Here is a 21,694-nt window from a genome sequence, read left to right on the forward strand (position 1 = left end):
CACCTCTCCCACCTCACCTCACCTGCCCCCTCACCTGTCCCCCGACCGACACGCCTGCAGTGCATTCGTTGCTGCATTTTCAGAGCTGAGGACCAGGTGCCAGGGGGTGCAATGAACCTGTGCCCCCCTTTTAGAACCCAGGGTTATTTCCAACATGTGTGATAAAAGCAGAACATGTCCCACAGGTGAGATCCTCAGTACGGGATGTAGCCTTAGCACGGGGGAAAGCCAGCCCCGGCGTGGCCCTCTAGGCGGTGGATGGAGGTAGGGCTCAGCACGGTGGGAAGCCAGCCCCGGCGTGGCCCTCTAGGCGGTGGACGGAGGTAGGCCTCCCACCGGAAGAAGATGGCGCTGCAGCCTGCTATGGCCTGGATGGAAAGCTGGGCCCCAGGGCATTGGGGGCAGGGTGATTGGGGAACGGGAGGGGACAGGCTTCATAGCTGGGCATGGCAGGGAGGCCTTGCCAAGACATCAGTGTCAACTCAGTGTGAGGGCCCCAGAGGAGGCCATTCCCACTGCTGCGTGAGGTCTGCAAGAGGCCCTTCCTGGGTCCTGCATGTCTGTGGGTGCACACCAGACCCCACCAAGGGTAGACAGCCAGGATGCCGAGGTTTCTGGTCCCCACGTGGCACCCCCAGGCTGGGCGGTGCAGTGCCAGGAATGGGCAAAGGTGTGGGACTAGAAGTTCTGTGGCCTTGGGAATGTTGCCCCATCCCAGTAAAGAGTGTCCATTGTGAAGGGAGGCCACTTGGCAGGTGGCTGTCCCGTGGTTGGTTCTGGGCCAGAAGGTGAGCTTTATGGCTGAGCTTTGGATGACTGTGCCTGTCCCGTGCTTTAGCAGCCAAGGAAGCCTGGCCTTCCAAGAAAGCAGCGCAGTGCTGGCACCCCACCACATAGAGAATGCTGGCCATGTGCTGGTCCTGTATGCTGGTGGATAGCTGTGTCCTGCACTGGCATGCCCTGGGACTGTCCTTCACAGTAATTAGTGTCACACACATCCCCCCTGAAACTGCTGCAGCCTTTGCTTAAGACTAGGCCTCTGAAGATGGAATAGAAACCGCTCTGTTCCTGAGCAGCAGGGGCTGGGCTTGGCCATCTAGGGGAGGCCCTGGAACCTGCATTTCCCCAGGCTCTCAGGTGACTCTGACACTGGTGCTGGCAGTGGGGGGTCCTCGGGACCTGCAGTGTTACCATCAGTAAGGAGCGGCCCCAGTGCCAAAGCCAACTCCTTCTGGTCCCTGCGCTTGTTGATGACAGGAAGTTGAATGTGGCTAAGTTACAACAAAAAACTGTTCTGGAAACTAGCTTGGTTTCTGCTCATCACTGTCGTCTGAACAGCAGAGAAAGGAAGAGACACGTGTGTGGAAGGGGTAGTGTGTGTTCAGTGTATTTTTGCTATCAGAGATTAGTGTTTTTATTACTATTGTTTTGCTTTCTTTCCTCACATTAAATTAATATGGCTGTCCATTTTTTTCTTTGTAAAAACTATATTTTATGACTTTTTCTGATTATAAACTTACCTATTTTTGGTAGGAAATTTGAAAAATACAGAGGAGCATAACAAAAAATAATTATTCTTGGTATCTTAAAGCTAACCATTATTAACTTTTTTAAAAATAAAATGTATTTAATTTTGCTTGAGATTAACATAATTTTAAAAATGAAGTGAAACTCAGTTTCCACTGAACTTCAGATAAATTTCCCTTTCAAGCTCATGACGTTAGTTCCTAAAAGGTTGTGTTAAAGTTACAAAAAGCTTATGAAAAATACTGAAATTGGTATATTTTTATTTAACTACATGTTTCCTAAAATGTAGGCTTCAAGTTAAAGCTTTCACTGTCTTACAGTTGTCTAAACAGATATTAAAAGCTCAGTTTTTAATTTAAAAATGTTTAAAAGTCAAACCTATTTTTAAGATGATTTGTGAAGAGAAATCAACAAGGAAAGGTTGATCGTTAAGAATGAACACCCCAGAGAGGCCAGTCATCTTAGGGAAGAAAACAAGCGCCCCGCAGGTGGTGAGCGAATGCAGCGTTTTGAGAACCTCCGCTGGAGTCAAAGAACTGTGGAGAGGACCCCCTCAGGGAGGGCACTCGGGTTTGCTCCGTGCAGCTGAAGGTGGGCAGTGGGAGAAGGGGTGCTCTCCTCCTCTGCCTGCTCTGTCTGGAGGGCCCCCGATGCTGTTTTTACTGCTGCAAACCCATTCCGCAGGCGAGGAGACCAAGAGCTTGGAGTGCAGGGTGGGGGCTCAACCCAGGTGTGACTAATTCGGAACACCACTCTCGCTTTTTCCTCATTCAAGAAGAACTGTTTGGCAGGTGCTAAGGGAGATGCAGGGTGGACTCTGAGACAGGCCCCGCCCGCAGTGGAAGGGAGGCAGAGCCGGCCTGGGGCACAGGACTGGATGCCAACCTGAGGGTAAAATGGGTGAGCAGAGGGGCAGGGTACGGGGTAGCAGCTGGAAGGTGGCTGAACTGACCTGGGAAGGAGGGAGCTACGTGCTGGGAAGAGTTGAGGAGACCCCGCTGGAGGCTGCTGCTGGGTGCAGAGGGTGACGGTGGTGATGGCCAGGGTGACATGAACGGAAAGAACCCACGGACCATCAGGCTTGTGAGAAGAAACAAAAGGCATATAAAATTCATCTGTATAGAAACAATGCCTGGGGCCTACCAGGCCTGCTCCAGGGGAGTGGGGGTACCTGCCTTGTGCGAGGCCTGCGCCAGGAGCCTGCCGGGGCAGCCTGACCCCAGCCCATCACTGCTTCTAATGCAGGGTGGGAGGGGAGGTGGGCCGTGCCTGAGACAGGTAGGGAGCTTCCAGACATAGAAGCTGGAGGTGGGGCGGGGGTGGGCAGGGCCTGATGATACCAGGTGATGAGCAGGCCCCAGGGCACAAGGTCCTGGGAAGGCGAATGACACCGTCCCTGCACGTTGACAAGAATTGCATGCTAGGTTCTGGACAGAAAGATACTCATAATTAAGCTTGAATCAGGCTGCGCTCTGTCCCAAGGTGTTTTTCAGATCCCAATTCCAGCAACCAGTTTGGAAACCCCCCCACAGAGGAACGGAATCACGAAAACACGGCTGCTTCCTCTCCCTGTGCTGTGACATCACACTGCCCCTTCCAACAATCGACCTCCACACTTCCTCTCCCTGTGCTGTGACATCACACTGCCCCTTCTAACAATCGATCTCCACACTTCGCCACTCCAGAACCCTTAAAAACCCGGGCCCCAGGCTCCGTGGGGAGATGGATTTGAGTTTCCTCCATCTCCTTGTCCCGTGACCCTGCGATCATCCTGCTTTTGTGCTGCAGCCCCGTGTTTCTGGGCATTGACTGGCTGTGTGCGTGGGGCGCAGACCTATCGGGGCACCCAAGGACCAGTGTGCACTGGGGTGCAGATGTGAAGCTGCCGTGCCAGGGGAGTTGCCAGGGCTTCTGCCCAAGGCAGCAGGGAGCTGCAGCTTCTGACAGCTGCTGGGCAGGCCCTGGGCAGGGTATGTTCCTGTCCTCAGAGCATTGGCCTGGTGGGAGAGCTGGTACTAAGCCATTCTGAGAAGAGAGAGAACATGGACAGGGATCGCTGTGGTGGCACCAGACAGACCCTTCCCACCTGCCTTTAGTAGGAAAATGGGTGGGCACAGCAGGGGCTGGCCTTGCCCACCGCCTCCCTCTTTCAGGAGTGTTCTAGGTGTGGCCGGGAGGTTGGGAAGCCCCTGCTTGTGAAACTATCCCTGAGATGGGGACCTGGGTGCCGAGAGCTGGATGCAGATGGTCCCTGCTGGTGTCCCTCCCTGTGTCACCTGAGGGGGTGCCCTTTCTGTGGGCCAGTACTGAGCTGGGTGTGGAGACCCTTTGGGAGGGGCCCCATTGGCCCCCATCACCCAGAGCATAAGGTCTGCATGGCTGTGCCTGAGAGCTGGGGTGTTGGGGGGGTACAGGTCCAGCTTAGGGGTGCTGGTATTCACCCCGTCACCCCAAGCCCTCTCACATGACACCATTAAAATTCAGAAAGCCCGGGCCCTTGGGGCCACACCCGCCCACTGTACTCACAGGTCTCTGCGTGATGGCTAATGGTGGAGACTTTCTTTTGAGGGCACACACATGCCCCTGGCACAGACAGGACACTGAGCTCTCCCAGGATCAGTCCCCACCTTAACCCCCTGGGACACACCCGGAGTTTGAATTCCAGCTCTGCCCCTCACCGACTGTGTGATCTCAGGCAAGCTGCCTAACCTCTCTGAGCCTCCGTGTCCTCACCTGGAAAATGAGGATGTTGATGACAGTCAGAATATGTGAGGCAACATACACAAAGCACTTGTCAATAAATGATGTACAATACTGTAATCATTATCAAATACATCAAAATGCACATGGCCACAGCAGGAGTCTCAGGGCAAATGAATGCCCCCATTGGGAAAAACAAATCTTGCCACATAGAGGGTGGCTCAGCCTGCGGCAGCTCTCAGTGCTCCCCAGGAGGCGGGAGGTCCCCCGGCTGCAAGTGGTCTCTCTGCTACTGGGAATTAAGGACTGACATCACCTTGCAGAGGGAAGCTGAAATGGCTCCCTGACCCCAGGGCCCCTGTCCAGGCAGATGGACCGTTGCAGCTAGAGTGGAGGGGGCAGAGGGTGACATGGCACCTCGCAGAGCTTCCCAGAAGAGATGCCCATCAGATTGAGAAAGAAACAGCCCTTTTCAAAAGGGTGGCGGAAGCTAGTGTGGCAATTTCCTAGGTTCTGAAAGCCTCAGGGAAGAAAGGTGCCCTGAGGGACTCGGTGCTGTGGTCTGTGCAGTTCAGTGCCTGGGCGTGGAGAGAGGCCAGATGCTCAGACGGCACCACCCTTGGGGTCCCTGTTGCTTCCCCCACCCCCCAGCCCCCTCAGTCATGAGGAAGGCTCTGTAATTTATTCTCAGAGGAGGCAGTAGAGGGGCTGTAGGAGTTGTGGGGTGGAGGCAGGATGCATGCTTGTGTCTGGGGCCCAGGTTCCCATCTATTTTGCTGCTAGACTGGGGGCCTCCCAGCACCCTCCCTGTACAGCTGAAGACTGAAGGCCCTTGCTGGAAGCACCAGAAATGATCACAGCACCTGGGCAGGGTGTTGGAGGCTGTCACCAGCACAGCAGCAGAAGGTCCTGCACTGGACAGAGCAGGGGGCCGAGGCCGGCAGAGAGCACCCCACGCCCCGTGTGCCTCCATGCCTGTGCCTTCCCCGAACCACCTCTTTTCAGCCTCCCCAAGACCGGAGACGGGGTGCAGTTATCTTCCCATTTCATGGATGGTAGGACTGAGGCTGAGGGCCCGCTCCGTGTGTGTGAACGTGGGCTCTGGAGCTTCCGTCTGGGGTTTGGTGGCCGACAGCAGGTCTGCTGGGAACGGAGGGAGAGCCTTGGTGCAGCATTGCACACCAGCGAGGGACCAGGAACACAGCCCAGGAAAGTGACTTTGCCAGCTGCCCAGCATGTCAGCTCCCACACCACTCTGCTACAAGTCCCTAGCCTGCTCCGTGAGATGAGCAGAGCTCTGAAACCCCTCAGCAGTCAGTAGGTTTAATTAGATCCCATGACACGCTAGGACAGCCGGCTCCATGTCCCCTCCAGGAGAGCCTTTTCTGAGGTGTGAGAAGGAGCCACTTTTCTTGGGTGAACGTGCCTCTCTTCCCCTCTTCCCTCTTGGACCTTGGAGACACGAAGGGGCAGGGCACAGGACGGCAGTGGGCGGGCGGCGCTGCATCACGACAGGACCAGGAGGAGAGGCCCCTGTGACGCTGGGAAGTGGGTGGAGGGCTCCACGTGTGAGCTAAGAAGACTCCCAAGCTGGGAGGCAGGGCGGGTGTGCTGTTCCCAGCCTTCTGCCGGCCATGGGTGAGCTCCATGTTCACTGAGCACCACCCAGAGCCCGTGGTGGTGGCATGTTCCCGTCAGTGAGAGCAGAAGCTGCCTCCCTCCTCCAGCCTGCCCTGTCTTCTCGGGCACTCAGTCGCAACACCCACCCTAGGCCAGGCCTGGGAACTCGACACTGTCCCCCAGCATCACTGAGTCCTCAGTATTCTGAATCACCAGGAGGAGTTGAGAACCCTCCGTGGACCCCTTGGGTGCTCTGGGGCCGTCCTCTTGTCAGTGGTCCTGCTGCACACCCCCAAACCTGGGCCCCTTTCGCCAGACTCTAGCCCCCTTCTGTCCCCGTCTGCTGAGTGGGGGTCGTGTGACTTGAGCAGGTCACCTCAACCCTCTGATGCCAGCTTCCTGGTTGGTTAAGTAAGGCGAGGGCCTCCCAAGTTCCCATCAGTATCCTGGTCTGATTCCTATGCCAGGGAGGGCATGGCCCAGTTCCCTTTGGGGAGGGAAGGTTGTCCCTGGCTCTGTGACTTGGGCAAATCACCTACCCTGACTGTGCCTTCATTTCCCAGTGCACCGGCAGTGGCTGCTTCCTCCGTGTCCACCCTCCCTCTGAGTGCTGACCCTCAGGGAGTGGATTTCAGGAAGGGTGAAAGAGTCTGATCGTTAGGGTCCCTGGGGCCAAGTCACAGGACAGCAGCCGGCAGGAAGGAAGGACAAGCCATCAGATAGAAGCAGCTAACCGCAGGCATGTGGCTGCCCCATCGCCTCTGTCCCGCAGAGGGGTTGCGGGAGATCTGCCTTGCTCAGACCTGTCTCAGACCTCTGTGAAGAGCCAGAGAATGGAAGACGTTTCCCTTGCCCCTAGCCTTCTGGGGCAGCCCCCACACCCTTCATCCCTGTAGCCTGCTACCCCCAAAGGTGGCTGCAGCCGGATGGACCCCCTTGCCCCTCTCACCACTCCCAGCACCTCTCACTACCACATGTTCCTGTGGGGATTCCAAGCCAGGAAAGTGCCCTGGGGAAGACCCAAGGCACCAGCGACCAATCTCAGGGAGAGACCCCAGGGGAGTGGCCAGGGGAGAACGCCACTTACCTGGGGAAGGGCCCCCGGTGGTGCTCACGACCAGGCAGCAGAAGGCCAGCAGAGTTCCAGCCGCTCGCATGGCTGTCGCGGTGGGGACAGTGCGGGGCAGTCGGGGGTGGCCGTGCAGAGCCTTCTCAGGCAGCATGGGGCAGCTGGGGGCAGTGGTCGGTGCCCGTGCCAGTCCTTCTCAGGCAGCACGGGGCAATGCTGGGCAGTGGTTGGTGCCTGTGCTGAGCCTTCTCAGGTAGCACGGGGCAGTGGGCTGTCCCAACCCAGGGGCGGGTGCTGGGGCCACAGCATGGAACCCCACCCTGCAAACCACTCTGGGACGGGGCAGGGGCGGGGCTAGGGGGCTGCCTGCGTGGTGCTGGGGAGGGGAGTGGTTTGCTGCTGAATCATTTTGGCCAGAAGCTCTTCACCTTTAGATCTATCAGCCACAAAGGCAACCGCTTCCTTTATAAAAGTTTCCAAGCAGCCGTCATTTGCTGGGGGAGGAGGAAGAGAAACGAGACCCGTGAGCAAATCCTGGTGCAGTGTTCTACCCCTGAGCCACACACAAAAGAGATGTTGCATGAAAAACATTAGCAGGAATTTTCAAAAGCAGAATCACTTGATTTTCTTCTTTTTTTAAAAAATACTTAAGTTCTGGGGTACATGTGCAGAACGTGCCATGGTGCCGTGGTGGTTTGCTGCACCCATCAACCCATCATCTACGTTAGGTATTTCTCCAAATGCTATCCCTCCCCTGGCGCCCCACCCCCAGACAGGCCTTGGTGTGTGATGTTCCCCTCCCTGTGTCCATGTGTTCTCATTGTTCAACTCCCACCTATGAGTGAGAACATGCCGTGTTTGGTTCTCTGTTCTTGTGTTAGTTTGCTGAGAATGATGGTTTCCAGCTTCATCCACGTCCCTGCAAAGGACATGAACTCATCCTTTTTTATTGCTGCATAATATTCCATGGTGTATATGTGCCACATTTTCTTTATCCAGTCTACCATTGATGGGTATTTGGGTTGGTTCCAAGTCTTTGCTATTGTGAAGAGTGCTGTAATAAACATATATGTGCATGTATCTTTAGAGTAGAATGATTTATAATCTTTTGAGTATATACCCAGTAATGAAATTGCTGGGTCAAATGGTGTTTCTGGTTCTAGATCCTTGAGGAATCGCCACACTGTCTTCCATGATGGTTGAACTAATTTACACTCCCACCAACAGTGTAAAAGCGTTCCTATTTCTCTACATCCTCTCGAGCATCTGTTGTTTCCTGACTTTTTAATGATCGCCGTTCTAACTGGCATGAGATGGTATCTCATTGTGGTTTTGATTTGCATTTCTCTAATGACCAGTGATGATGAGCGTTTTTTCATACATTTGTTGGCCGCATAAATGTCTTCTTTTGTGTGTCTGTTCATATCCTTCACCCACTTTTTGATGGGGTTGTTTTTTTCTTGTCAATTTGTGTAAGTTCCTTGTAGATTTTCGACATTAGCCCTTTGTCAGATGGATATATTGCAAAAACTTTCTCCCATTCTGTAGGTTGCCTGTTCACTCTGGTGAGAGTTTCTTTTGCTATGTGGAAGCTCTTTAGTTAAATTAGGTCCCATTTATCAATTTTGCCTTTTGTTGCTATTCCTTTTGGTATTTTAGTCATGAAGTCTTTGCCCATGCCTATATCCTGAGTGGTACTGCCCAGGTTTTCTTCTAGGATTTTTATGGTTTTACAACTTATGTTTAAGTCCTTAATCCATGTTGAGTTAATTTTTGTATAAGGTGTAAGGAAGGGGTCCAGTTTCAGTTTTCTGCAAATGGCTAGCCAGTTTTCCCAACACCATTTATTAAATAGGGAATCCTTTCCCCATTGGTTGTTTTAGTCAGGCTAGTCAAAGATCAGGTGGTTGTTGATGTATGGTGTTATTTCTGAGGCCTCTGTTTTGTTCCATTGGTCTGTATATCTGTTTTGGTGCTAGTACCATGCTGTTTTGGTTACCACAGCTTTGTCGTATAGTTTGAAGTCAGGTAGCATGATGCCTCCAGCTTTGTTCTTTTTGCTTAGGATTGCCTTGGCTATGCAGGCTCTTTTTTGGTTCCATATGAACTTTAAAGTAGTTTTTTCCAATTCTGTGAAGAAAGACAATGGTAGCTTTATGGGGATAGCACTGAATTTGTAAATTACTTTGGGCAGTATGGCCATTTTCACAATATTGATTCTTCCTATCCATGAGCATGGAATGTTTTTCCATTTATTTGTGTCCTCTCTTATTTCCTTGAACAATTGTTTGTAGTTCTCCTTGAAGAGGTCCTTCACATCCCCTGTAAGTTGTATTCCTAGGTATTTTACTCGCTTTGCAGCAATTGTGAATGGGAGTTCACTCATAATTTCACTCTCTGTTTGTCTATTATTGGTGTATAGGAATGTTTGTTATTTTTGCACATTGATTTTGTATCCTGAGACTTTGCTGAAGTTGCTTATCAGCTTATGGAGATTTTGGGCTGACACAATGGAGTTTTCTAAATATACAATCATGTCATCTGCAAACAGAGACAATTTGACTTTCTGTTTTCCTATTTGAATACTCTTTATTTCTTTCTCTTGCCTGCTTGCCCTGGCCAGAACTTCCAATACTATGTCGAATAGGAGTGGTGAGAGAGGGCATCCTTGTGCTGGTTTTCAAAGGGAATGCTTCAAATTTTTGCCCATTCAGTATGATATTGGCTGTGGGTTTGTCATAAATAGCTCTTATTATTTTGAGATACATTCCATCAAAACCTAGTTTATTGAGAGTTTTTAGTATGAAGGAGTGTTGAATTTTGTTGAAGGCCTTTTATGCGTTTATTGAGATAATCATGTGGTTTTTGTTATTGGTTCTGTTTATGTGATGGATTATGTTTATTGATTTGCATATGTTGAACTGGCCTTGCATTCCAGGTATGAAGCCGACTTGATCATGCTGGATAAGCTTTTTGATGTGCTGCTGGATTCAGTTTGCCATATTTTATTGAGGATTTTCACATCAATGGGACATCAGGGATATTGGCCTGAAATTTTCTTTTTTGTTGTGTCTCTACCAGGTTTTGGTATCAGGATGATGCTGGCCTCATAAAATGAGTTAGGGAGGATTCCCTCTTTTTCTCTTGTTTGGAATAGTTTCAGAAGGAATGGTACCAGTTCCTCTTTGTACCTCTGATAGAATTCGGCTGTGAATCCATCTGGTCCTGGACTTTTTTTGGTTGGTAGGCTATTAATTACTGCCTCAATTTCAGAACTTGTTCTTGGTCTATTCAGGGATTCGACTCCTTCCTGGTTTTGACTTGGGAGGGTGTGTGTGTGTCCAGGAATTTATCCATTTCTTCTGGGTTTTCTAGTTTATTTGTGTAGAGGCCTTTACAGTATTCTCTGATGGTAGTTTGTATTTATGTGGGATCAGTGGTGATATCCCCTTTTATCACTTTTTATTGCATCTATTTGATTCTTCTCTCTTTTCTTCTTTATTAGTCTGGCTAGTGGTCTATTTTGTTGATCGTTTCAAAAAACCAGCCCCTGGATTCATTGATTTTTTGAAGGGTTTTTCAGGTCTCTATCACTTTCAATTATGCTCTGATCTTAGTTATTTCTTGTCTTCTGCTAGCTTTTGAATTTGTTTGCTCGTGCTTCTCTAGTTCTTTTAATTGTGATGGGAGGGTGTTGATTTTAGATCTTTCCTGCTTTCTCTTGTGGGCATTTAGTACTATAAATTTCCCTCTACACAGTGCTTTAAATGTGTCCCAGAGATTCTGGTACATGGTTTCTGTGGGCCTGGAGTCTGGCCTGGCTGAGCTGGGTGCTCTGAGTCTCACCAAGCTGGCCGGGGGTGGAATGGGGCAGTGTGGCTGGGGCTGCAATGTGGGGCTGGCTGGGGCTGCAGTCTCATCAGAGGCTCAACTGGGGAAGGGGCTGCTTCCCAGGTAAAAGGCTTGTTGTCAGCTGTCGGTTCTTTGAGATTGTCAGTTTCATCTTCCTACTGGCTGTTGGCTAGAGGCCACCTTAAGCTCCTAGCCATGTGGGCCTTCTTGACAGGGCCACTGACTTCCTGAAAGCTGGCATGGGAGAGATTGCTTCTTGGAAAATTGGGCTACAGTCTCACATACCATTAACATGGTGGTGACCTCCCATCACCTTTGCCGTATTCGAATGGCTGGAAGTGAGTCACAAGTCCCACCCACACTAAAGGGGAGGGAACAGCACAGGGCTGGGACAGTGGAGCCACTACAGAGCCTGTTGCCACACTTACTAAAGTTTACTACAAACCCTCACTATCTCTGCACTGAAGAGGCCACAAAAAGTGACCAACCAGGTGGCAGTGAGCACCCTAAAAGTGATTTCTCACTAAGGACTGAGGCTGTTGGAGAAATGACTGATTCCAAGCCAGGGCAGGAAATGTACAAGATGAGCCAGAAACATCTCACCTTCCAGGGAGCAGGGAAACCCTCAAAGACTGTTGGGGCCGTGTCAAAGGCATCAGAGCCAAGCTGAAGAGGCTCCCACTGGCCCAGGGAAGGGACAAGTTAGCATTAATAAGAATAATAACTACAGGGGATTGAAGCACACAGATATTTAAAAAGCTCCTAGATCCATATGATACTGATAATGATGACAATGAGAATCATTATAATCCCTCTGCAACTTCCAAAGGCTGTGGGGCCGGTGGGGCCCCTTCTCTCAGGAACTGATTCCTATGCCACATGCCCAGCCATGCTGGCATCCTCCTGGCCTTCAGAAAGCTCAGGAAGGAGAAGTGGTGCCCAGCCCTTCTCCGCACCGGGAACCCTGCCACCCTCCTTGACCCATGGAATGCCATGTTCCCAGGAGGCCTCAGGGGTCTCCTGGGTGCCGACTGTGGGATGCAGGGGACTCGCTGGACTTCCCCAAACTCTAGCCTCCTTGTCTGTTACAAAACATACCCAAACAAAAGAAGGGATAAAGGAGAGATTTGACTCTTCATCTTTTAGGCTTCATGTGAGGTGGAGATGAGTGATGGGGCATGGCTCAGAGTGAGCTCCCTGACAGTGATGTGGTTTTCTGTTGTCCTCACATCAGGAGTGGGGCTTCCAAACTGTCAGATGTCAGGTGTGTGTACCCACACATTCCCTTGCACAAAGACACACGAGGAATGTGGAGGTAAAGAAAACCAAGCAGTCTCTTGATGCAGGACTTCTCAGAGCCTTTAGAAGGCAGGTATAGTGTGCAAATGCTTATATTCATTTACAAAGGCAGATGGAACCGCCTCTGCTCAGAGCATCTCTGATGCCATCTGGAGCTTGGGTTTGAGGGCCTTTGCATGGGACAGGTGGGGAGCCACAGAAACAAACAACAGGGCAAGACCTAGAACCCTGAAGGGAGTTGTGGGTCTGGCCCGCAGCTGCCCGCCCTGGGGTTTTGAGGATGCATGGGAAGGCAGGCCTGATGTGAAACAGCATTCCTGGGCCCAGTCAAGACAGGACTCCTGTCAGGGCGGGTCCCATGCTGTTGACCCTGGCTGGCGGTGCTGGAGGCTGAGGGCAGCCAGGCCTGTTGGGTGGGAGTGGGCCTGTTTGTCGGGGACCCTGAGTTTGGCCCCAGCTCAGCTGCCTCTGACTGCAGGCCGCACACAGGCCTTCTGAACCTCAGACTCTGCCCTGCACGAAGGGCCCCAGCCAGGCTCTGTGGGGTGAGGGGGAGTGCCACACATGTGAAGCCAGCCTTGGCCTCCATCTCACCTGAAGACACATGGGGGTGAAATGGCCACTGCTGGAAGCCCTGGGAGGAGAAATGAGACAGCGCTCCGGGGCACTTAGAGCAGTCCCCACACACCACTCAAACAGCAGCGGCTGTTATTGTGGGTGATTGTGAAAAGCCATGTTTCCTGAAAGACTTGTCAAAGCAGCCGGCTGGGTGGCCCTGCACCTGCGTCCCCGGGGCCAACTCACCTGTAGTGACCCCCAGAGCTGTGCCCCAAGAGCTGCGGGCGGAGGCAGCAAAGGTGGAGGCGGCTGAGTGGATGGAGATCCTCAGAGCCGTTGACATGTACTGACGGTCTCCTGTGTGCGTTCTCACGTTGGTTCAATTCATTTCATCAAGACCCTTTCAGGTGCGTGTGAGTGTCCCCACTTTACACATGAGAAAACCGAGGTTCAGGGGAGTGAGGCTCATTTACTCCCTGCCCTTTCTGAGAGCTCAGCCCATGGTCTGACCATCTGCATAGCTGTCTGCATGCAAATGCACCTGCCTGGTGACTTGAGAACATTCTGGAGCTGGCAGCCTAGGACACCGCTGGAGGCTACCCCTTTTCTGGAGGGAAGGGCCTGCAGGTCTGCTCTGTGACTCCCTGAGTGTCTGTTGTTTCTGCAGAGGCAGGGATGAGTGTGGGGGCCAGAACATAGCTTGGTGGCTTGTGAGTTGGGGTCCTTGCGAGCGGTCATCTGAAGCAAGTGTGCTCAGTTCTGGGAAGAGGACCCTCTGTCCTTGCAGCTGGTGCTGACATCAGCATGGACCTCAGCACACAGCCCTCACCACGCCCAGCTGCAGGGCTGCAGGGACAGCAGGGTGTGGCCATCAGAGCCCCGGCTGGGAAGGAGGTTGCGGTTGACCCAGAGTGCTGGGTCTGGGCTGGGTCTTGAGAGGCCCGGAGGGCTGGGCTCCTGCAGGGAGGCGTTTGTGCCATGTGGGTGTGGGTTGATGGAATCATGCAGCGCTCATGGTGGGCTGTCCTGTGCCAGTGGCCCTGCCGTGCCACTCTGTGAGAAGGGCAGGGACCTGCGTTGACTTGTGGCTTCCAAAACTACAGCCTCCACCAAGGGCACCAGGAGGCCGCAGAGTAACATGATATCATTAACTACAATGATAGAAATAATAATGATGGGAGAAAGGTGTTTATAGTACTACTAGGCACCAGGCACTTCCTTAACATTGTATGACTTCCCTTTTCTCTTTAACAAAATTTATTTTAATTGACAGATACATATTGAACACACATGGTGTACAGCATGAAGTATGTCTGTTTGCATTGTGGAACAGCTAAATCAAGCCAGTGAGCATCTACTACATCCTTACTGATGATGAGAACACTCAAGATTCTGTGCAGCAATGTTCAAGCATGTGTACACTGTCACTAACTAGAGTCACCATGTTGTACAACAGATCTCCTGAACCAGCTGTGTCTTCACTGAATCCTTCATTTCACAGACAAGGAAATGGGGGCATGCAGAGAGCGAGAAGTTGCCAGAGTTATGCAAGGCTGGGGATCAGGCCCCGGAAGCATGGTCCTGGTTCCTGGGTCCTCAAGGCTGTCCCCCTTAGGGGGCAGGGGCCACTCAGGCCCTCTGCTGGGCCCAGGCCTGGGACTGAGTGACCTGTGAACTCTGCCTGCAGACGCCAGCTTGCCAGTGGGGTGGGGGTGGCCTCTGGCTGTGACCTGCGTGTGCCCGGAGACACAGAAGGGCATCACTGATCCAGGACTGCCCACAAAATGTGCAGGGCAGGAGTGAGGTGGCCTCAGGAGTCTCGTGTGCATGAGAGAGACTTTTTCTGTGCAAAAACAGTGTATGAAAGAAACGCAAACCCCCCTGGGGTGGATTTCTAGAGAAGGGGAGGAGTCAGGGGGCGGTGGCGTTCACCACCTTTCTGTTCTATTTGCACTCGACTTCTAAAAGTCAGCGGTGGTTATCTGGCTACTGGGCTGGAAGATCTTTTTCTGTCGGTATTTCTCCGTGAAGAATGCAATTCAATTTCTCCAGACTGTTGGGAGTGGAAGGAGAGCGTCGGCCACAGGGTGGCGCTGTGATCCCAGTCATGAGCACGGCCCGGCCTGAGCGTATTTCCCGGCTTTCTGCAGGCGCCGGCTTCTCTCTTCAGCTGTGAGACCTTGGCAGCGCCCCCGCCCCTGTGCCGGGACCTGCCCCAGTCCCCAGCCCGCCCCACAGCGGCTGGGACCTCGGCCACCCTGCGCCCTTTCTGAGGAGATGCAATTTTGGGCATGAGACAGGGTCTCTAAACTGCAAAGCCTTCTGCGGTTTCAGTTATCAGTCCGTGGGGAAAATCCTGCAAATAAATCTTCCAGGCTTGGCAGGCCCCTCACCCACCCACCGGGCCTCTGGCGTTGAGAATCTCGGCGTTTGGGGGTTGGAGGGTTCCTCTTAACTCAGCTGCACGGGTCACAGCAAAGCTTAGCCCTCGAGCCACCATCCCTTCCATCATTCTCAGACCTTCTGAGGCCAGGGATCGGGACCACGTGGTGGGGTTGCCTGTGGCCACCAGGTCTGGGATGCTAGCTGGGGGATCCGAGGGTGGGGCCTGGCATCCCGGAAGGCTCTTCCTTCACATGTCTGGAGTGGCGCTGGCTGCTGACTGGATTTCGGTGGGCTGGGGCGGGAACGCCTCCATGTGGCCTGCCCGGTGGCCACCTGGGCTTCCTCACAGCATGGTGGCCAGGCTGTGAGAATGAGTGTTCCCTGGGGCAGCAAGTGGAAGTCACCCTTTTTTATGACTTAGCCTCAAAAGTCACCTAGTATCTCTTCTGCCAGAATTGCAGACCCGCTCAGATTCAAGAGATGGGGAACCAAGCAGACCCCACCTCTTGGTGGGACAGTGTCAGGTCACATCACCAGAAAGCAGATGGGAGGGGATGTACTGGTGTGGCACCTTTGGAAAGTCATCTGCTCAAGTATGTCCAAAGAACATGAAAGTCTAAGCCTCCCGGGAGGACTCTCGGTTCTTCAGAGAAATGCCATTTCCAGCCTCTCTAACCCTCCCCATTCCCGATTTGCTGGCCACTGGCAACTTGCACACCTGAGACTGACCCAGCCACAGAGCTCCTTCTCACCTGTGTCAGCTGCAGCTCCTCCATGCTGAAAAACAAAGCCAAGCAAAACTGGAGAACCCAACTGGAATGGTTTTAAACAGGGGAGTTCTGGAAACTGCTACCTGGATAATCTAGCAGTAAGTGAGCTTCATGAACCTGTGCAGAGGCTACCTCCTTCCCGCAATGCTGGGCACAGCTGGAGCAGTGGAGACTCTGGTCCTGCAGTGCCAGGTGCAGGAGGGGCTGGCCCATTCCAGCTCATGCAGCGATTCTTCTTGGCCGACTTTGGTTCAGTTGGTTTAGAGGTGGGCAGGGATGGAAGGTGGCTCAGTCAGAGTCGTGTGAAGGACTTATGTTCCATCACTGTGGGAGAAAAGTGTCTACCCCTCTCTCTGTCCCACTTTCCCTCCCATGGATATGTATGAAGCTATGTGTAGCCCCCAAGCTGCTGACAGCCTTTTTGGTACACAGGGGCAGCCAGGCTGAGGAGAAGCTGGAAGGGGGTAATTGTAGAGACTCAGTCATGGCAAACCCCTGGATCGAGCCCACCCTGAAGCTCACTTACCGCTAGATTTTCCAAGTAGGAGTTCCCATAAATCTCCTTACTGTTTAAGATGATCCAAGTTGAGTTTTCTATTTTTGCTTTCAGCATGGAGGGGCTGTAACTGACACAGATGAGAAGCAGCCCTGTGGCTGGGTCAGTATCAGGAGTGCAAGTTGCCAGTGGCCAGATCGTCAGGAATGGGGGAGGGTTACAGAGGCTGTAAATGATATTTACTGGAAGAACTGAGAGCCTTTCCCAGGTGATGGAAGCTAGAACTGAAGGGTAGAGCTGATGACAGGGGCTATTCATGGTCAGTTCTGAGCAGGCGGAGGTGGGGTTGGCCCTTGGAGGCAGATGAACCTGCCTTGCTGTGCCCAGCACTGTGGTGTTCACCCAGGGATGACTTCCAAGTCTGATGTGGCTTCCCTGCTACCTACAGTGGCCAGTAGAAAGACTAAGTTTGAATTTCAGATAAACAACACATAAATATTTAGTATAAGTATGTCCTATATATTGCATAGGATGTGCTTACACTAAAAATCATTCATGATCTGAAATTCAAATTTAACTGGTCATCCTATATCTTTATCTGTGAAATCTGCCAGCCTACCTTTTGGTAGCCTGGATAACTTTATAGAAGGATGAAGTGGCTGGCTCTTTATGTAGGATTCTGCCGTGTGGAGTTGGGGAGCTCACAGCTTGGAGCCCTGGGGGGCCAGCCTGACCACCATGGCCAGCCTCTGGGTTCGGGCTTGGTCACCAGCATGGGGAGCACCTGGCATCAGCAGGACAGGACTCCTATTGCCTTTTGCGCCTTGGGTCCCTCACGGCTTGCAAGCACGAAGCCCTGATGTCACACTCAGCAGTGTGGGGTCTGCATTCTGGCCCTCACCGGTGGGCTCACTGGGGAGCCTCTCAGGGCTGGCTGCTGGCATTAAGCTCCTCCTGGGCATTTTGAAGGCTGCAGTGACTTCTCCCTTGGACACCAGGTGGCAGTTGGGAGATAGCAGGTCTGTCTGCAGAGCTCTCAGTGCCTGCCTAAGTGTTGACTGAAGCCCAGGCTGGATCCAAAAAGGCTTGCCCCTGGAGGGGAGGACAGACATCGCTTAGACAGGGATGAACCTGTTTGTGGCATCTGCAGGGAGCTGGGAATAGAGTCGCTCACTTTGCCTGAGGCTGCTTGGTGGACTCGGGGCACCACTCAGGCCCCACGGTAGAACTCAGATACTCATCCCTCAGCTGCTGGGAGCTCAGTGCCTCTCTGGAGTTGCCCTTGGCAGAAAAGAGCCACTGCCACAAGGTCATGCCCTTCCTAAGGGCGGCCTGAATGCCATGGCTCATGGCAGGACATCTGTGCAGGCCCATCGCAGCCCTGATTCCCACCATCCGCCTCTCCCAGGCTCCTACTCACAGAGCGCCTTCTCCTTTGACCACTGGGTGCTCACCTGTAACAAGTGGGACGCACAGTCTCCATAGAAGGGGTATTTAAGTTGGGTTGTGATGATGGTGTAAGAGTTTTCCTGGAAGGGAAAGAGAGTGGTGAAAGCAGAGGAACGGCGTAAGCAGAGGGACGGTGTGAGCAGAGGCATGGCCTGTGGCATGAGGTGCTCCTTGTTAGGGTGCTGAGGCGGCTCCCTGTGGCTGGAGCAGGGTCTGGGGGGTTCTGCTGCCCGTCAGACCTCATCGTGTGGTCCCCCATGGGTCTCTGGTCACTCTTGGAGTTTCCTGACCCCAGAACGGTTTGCTCCAGCGGATGTAGTTGGTTCTGCAGTCATCAGCAGGGCCACATGTCCAATGGCTCACCCTGCAGATGGACATGTGACTTGTGTCCTGGCACTGAGAGAACCAAGGGCTGCCTGTGGATCTGGACTCTGTGTCCACCCTAAGACGACCCCGCCCTGCCCTGCTGAGAGCACCTCCAGCTACGGCCCTCAGGCAGGGTTTCATAGCCTAGAACCAGTAGCCTCTCCCCCAAGGACGGGACCTGGAACTCCGGGAAAGCCTTGGGAGAGGCTTAGACCTGAGGACAAGGGAGGGGAAGGAGCAGGGCAGAGAGCTGAAGCCTAAGGACAGGATGGGAAGGAGCAGGGCAGGGAGCTGAGGCCTGAAGATGGGGTGGGGAAGGTGCAGGGCAGGGAGCTGCTGACACGGGGGCCTGGTGGGGCCTCAGGGGAACACTGGGGGCTGGCAATGGCTGAGGGAGGCAACTCTCTAACCCTCTGCCTTCTTCATGCCTTTCTGACCAAAGCCGGGAAAGGTTCCCCACTTTTGAGAACTCACATGATGAGGTTTAGGCTCCATCTGGATGGTCCAAGCCAATCTCCTGTCTCAAAGCACAGTCACAGGTTCCAGGGTTAGGAGGGGCATCGCTGGGGGCCGCAGGGCTTATCAGGAAGGAGGAAGAAGCAGCCCCCTGTGCTGCCAGGGAGCTCAGGCCGGACTCGTCCAGCCCTTTGTGTGTGTGTGTTGGGGGGTAGTGTTCCCAGACCAAACTGAAGGTTGGGCTGCTATTTCTGGCAGCCCAATAACAAGCTGTAGATGAACTGGGGAGGAAGACAGTTCTTTTTTCTGTAACTGGGTTTATGGAGAAGGCCCGGAAAATATCACCAGACCACCTCAAAATTACAAAGTTTTCCGGAGCTTACATACCTTCTAAGCTATATGCCTATGTGTTAAGTGTGCATTCATCTAAAGACATAAGTGATTAACTTCTTCTAATCTATAACTGAGGTCTGAGTCCTGAAGACCTTCCTGTGGAGTCTCAGCAAATTTACTTAATCTAGATGGGTCCAGGTGCTGGGGTGACTGCCCTCATCTAGTCTCCTGCTGAATCATGGAGGTCTGGGGAGTTCCTTCAGACCCCAGTAAAACTTGTTTAATCCTAAATAGGTTCTGTTAAGAATTCTTTTATTTTGTCATGCTTCAAGGCCCAGGAAAGGCTTGGGCAAAACTCTTGGTGGGCTTTTGTTACATTCCAGCCTTTGTCTGAGGGCACTGGCTCTCTCGGCTTTTAGTATTTACCTTCACCGCTCAGTCAGTGCTGACACAGGTGTTATGGAGGCCTGCGTTAGTGGGACCTGGCCTGCCGCAGTAGGGGGGCTGGTGAGGGCTCCAGGGCGTGCCCTGCAGCTCAGGCCAGTTACAGCCAGGTAACCTTCATCGTCATTCCCCAGGAAAGATCATGTGCTAAGTCCCCCAGGACAGACCCTGAGACCCAGGTTGCAGCGCAGGCAGGTGTCTCTGGGCGGGCATCCCAGAGAGAGATGAAATATACTAATAGGTGAGAGCCAGAGCACGCAGGACAGGAGAACTCGGACCTGCAGCCTGTAGCACCAGCCCGGGAAGCCAGATCACTACTGCCCACAGGCTTGGCCAGTAACTGCCAGTTTCCCTCATCCTTCTTCAATTGAGGATCAGCCGGAGAATGAAGCCAGACATGCTCCGCTGACCAGTCACAGGGGCCACCCCGCTCCTAGCAGCCCCTCCTGCTTGCCCAACAGCCACCCCACTGGGGCACCTCTGAAGCCCCCATCTTTCCTCTGTGAGGCTTTCCCACGCCTGCCTGCATGCAGGTCCCCGCCTGGTGGTGCTGCCTTCCGCTGCTGCATGCCTTGAGCCCCTAGGCTCCTTTGGATGCTCTTGGTCTGTTTCTGTGCCAGGGCACATGGCAGGAGGGCGGGCTGTGGGCCGGGCAGGGTCATGAGCCATCTGAACAGGGAGGGCTAAGAGCAGCTGTGGCTGTGGACACTGGGGCTCAGGCTCCCTGGGGGACTCATGCTGGCCACGGGAGGGGAGGTGGGTGCTGGGCTCAAGGTGGAGGGCAGCAGCCCTGGCCTGTGCCTCCCGCGTGCAAGAGCAGGCAGAGACGGTGCTGGCGGTGGCCCCTGGGTCCACGGGCTGGAGCCCAGAAAGGCACTGGGATGTGGGTGGGGTCCCTGGGGCTTTCTGGCTCTTCCAGTGCTGCTCATCAGAACAACCAGCAAACCTGGGAACATGCAGCCAGTGTTCCTCAAGGACCCCTCATTCTTCTCCACAAAAAACTCTGTAAAATATTTGAAGAAATTTATTCTGTGCCAAATATAAGGACCAAAGACCCATGACACAGCCCCAGGAGGTCCTCAGAACATGTGCCCAGCGTGAACGGGCTGCAGCTTGTGTGTGTTTTTTTTTTTTTTTTTTTTGAATTTTAGGGAGCTGTAAGCCATCAACTAATACATAGAAGGTGTACATTGGTTCAGTCCAGAAAGGCGGGGCAACACAAAGAGGAGGAGGCTTCCAGGTCACAGGTGGTTGGGCAATTGGCTGAAAGAGTTATTATCTAAAGACCTGGAATCAGTAGAAGGGAATGTATGGGTTAAGATGGGGGATTGTGGAGAGCAGGATTTATCATGAAGACGAAGCCTCCAGATAGCGGCTTCAGAGCTCTTATCAGACCTGAAAAGGTGCCAGGCTCTTAGTTAATTCTCTCCTGCATCAGGGAAGAGACCTGGAAAGGAAAGGGATTCTCTACAGAATGTGGATTCTCCCCACGAGAGACAGCTTTGCAGAGACGTTTCAAAACATGTCAAAGAAAGATATTTTAGGGTAAAATACTTGGATTTCTTTCAGGGCCTGCTGCCTGTCATGTGAGGCTATACTAGAATTAGGTTGGAATTCGGTGTCTCATTGCTACAGAGTCTTGCCCTATTTTGATGTGAATTCTGGTCAGCTGTGCCTGGATTCAAATGGGAGGAGGAAATAATGAGGCATGTCTGGCCCCCACTTCCCATCATGGCCAGAATTAGATGTTCAGATTTATGTTGGAATGTCCTTGGCCGAGAGGAGGGGTCCGTCAGTCAGTTGGGGGACTTAGAATTTTATTTCAGGTTTCATTCTGTAGATCAGATCATAGAGCCTGGGAATGAGCATTTCACAGGCTCCCTGGGTACCCAGGTAGAACCTTGTGCATGGCGTCTCCACGGGGTTCACAGGCAGGCTACCCGGCTGAGGCTCCTGCCCCGCCTCATCCGCTTTCTCTCTAGGACCTCCCTCCTGTTTCTCCCAGCATGAGTGCTGATGTAAATTTATGGAGATGGCATTTCTGCCTCAATCCCCTTCTGCTCTGACGACCCATTATGACTGCGTAATAAGCTCCCGTGGATCTTCCCCGCAGGCATCTGTAGCTCCCAGGCGTCACTCATCTGCCCAGTGCTGACATGGAACTGAGGATAAATGTATTTCACTGGCTTTTGCTCTGTCATTAACTTCTGTAGCTCTTGTGTAAATTTCCAGGTTGCAATTTCTGCATTGGTCTTTCTTGAGCAAACCCCCCTTTGTGTGGATGAGTTTAGGGTTGATTTCTCCTCTTCCCTCACCCTTGACCCATCCTTGCTGACCTTGCTTAGTCTCCGGGAGGCTCTGCCCTAGGTG

The 21,694-nt window shown here is 52.8% G+C and overlaps 1 protein-coding gene across 4 annotated transcripts in view; it reads right to left on the bottom strand.

The window, feature by feature from the left end:
- CST7 (cystatin F (leukocystatin)) overlaps positions 1–7,217 on the bottom strand; it is a 10,566-nt gene extending 3,349 nt beyond the window's left edge. For 2 of the 4 annotated variants that reach the window (XM_011952185.1, XM_011952183.1), the window contains exons 1-2: positions 7,177–7,191; positions 6,935–7,132 (exon numbers count right to left, since the gene is read on the bottom strand). In XM_011952185.1, coding sequence (XP_011807575.1) covers positions 6,935–7,070 — 136 coding nt within the window. In that variant the 5' untranslated portion in view covers positions 7,071–7,132; positions 7,177–7,191. Of the gene's footprint in view, positions 1–6,934 lie in introns of all 4 variants that reach the window. The other 2 variants (XM_011952184.1, XM_011952182.1) reach the window with 1 other exon arrangement.
- Between the last annotated feature and the right edge of the window lie 14,477 nt (positions 7,218–21,694).

Source organism: Colobus angolensis, unplaced genomic scaffold, assembly GCF_000951035.1.
Source record: "Colobus angolensis palliatus isolate OR3802 unplaced genomic scaffold, Cang.pa_1.0 Scaffold336, whole genome shotgun sequence".
Taxonomy (NCBI): Eukaryota; Metazoa; Chordata; class Mammalia; order Primates; family Cercopithecidae; genus Colobus; species Colobus angolensis.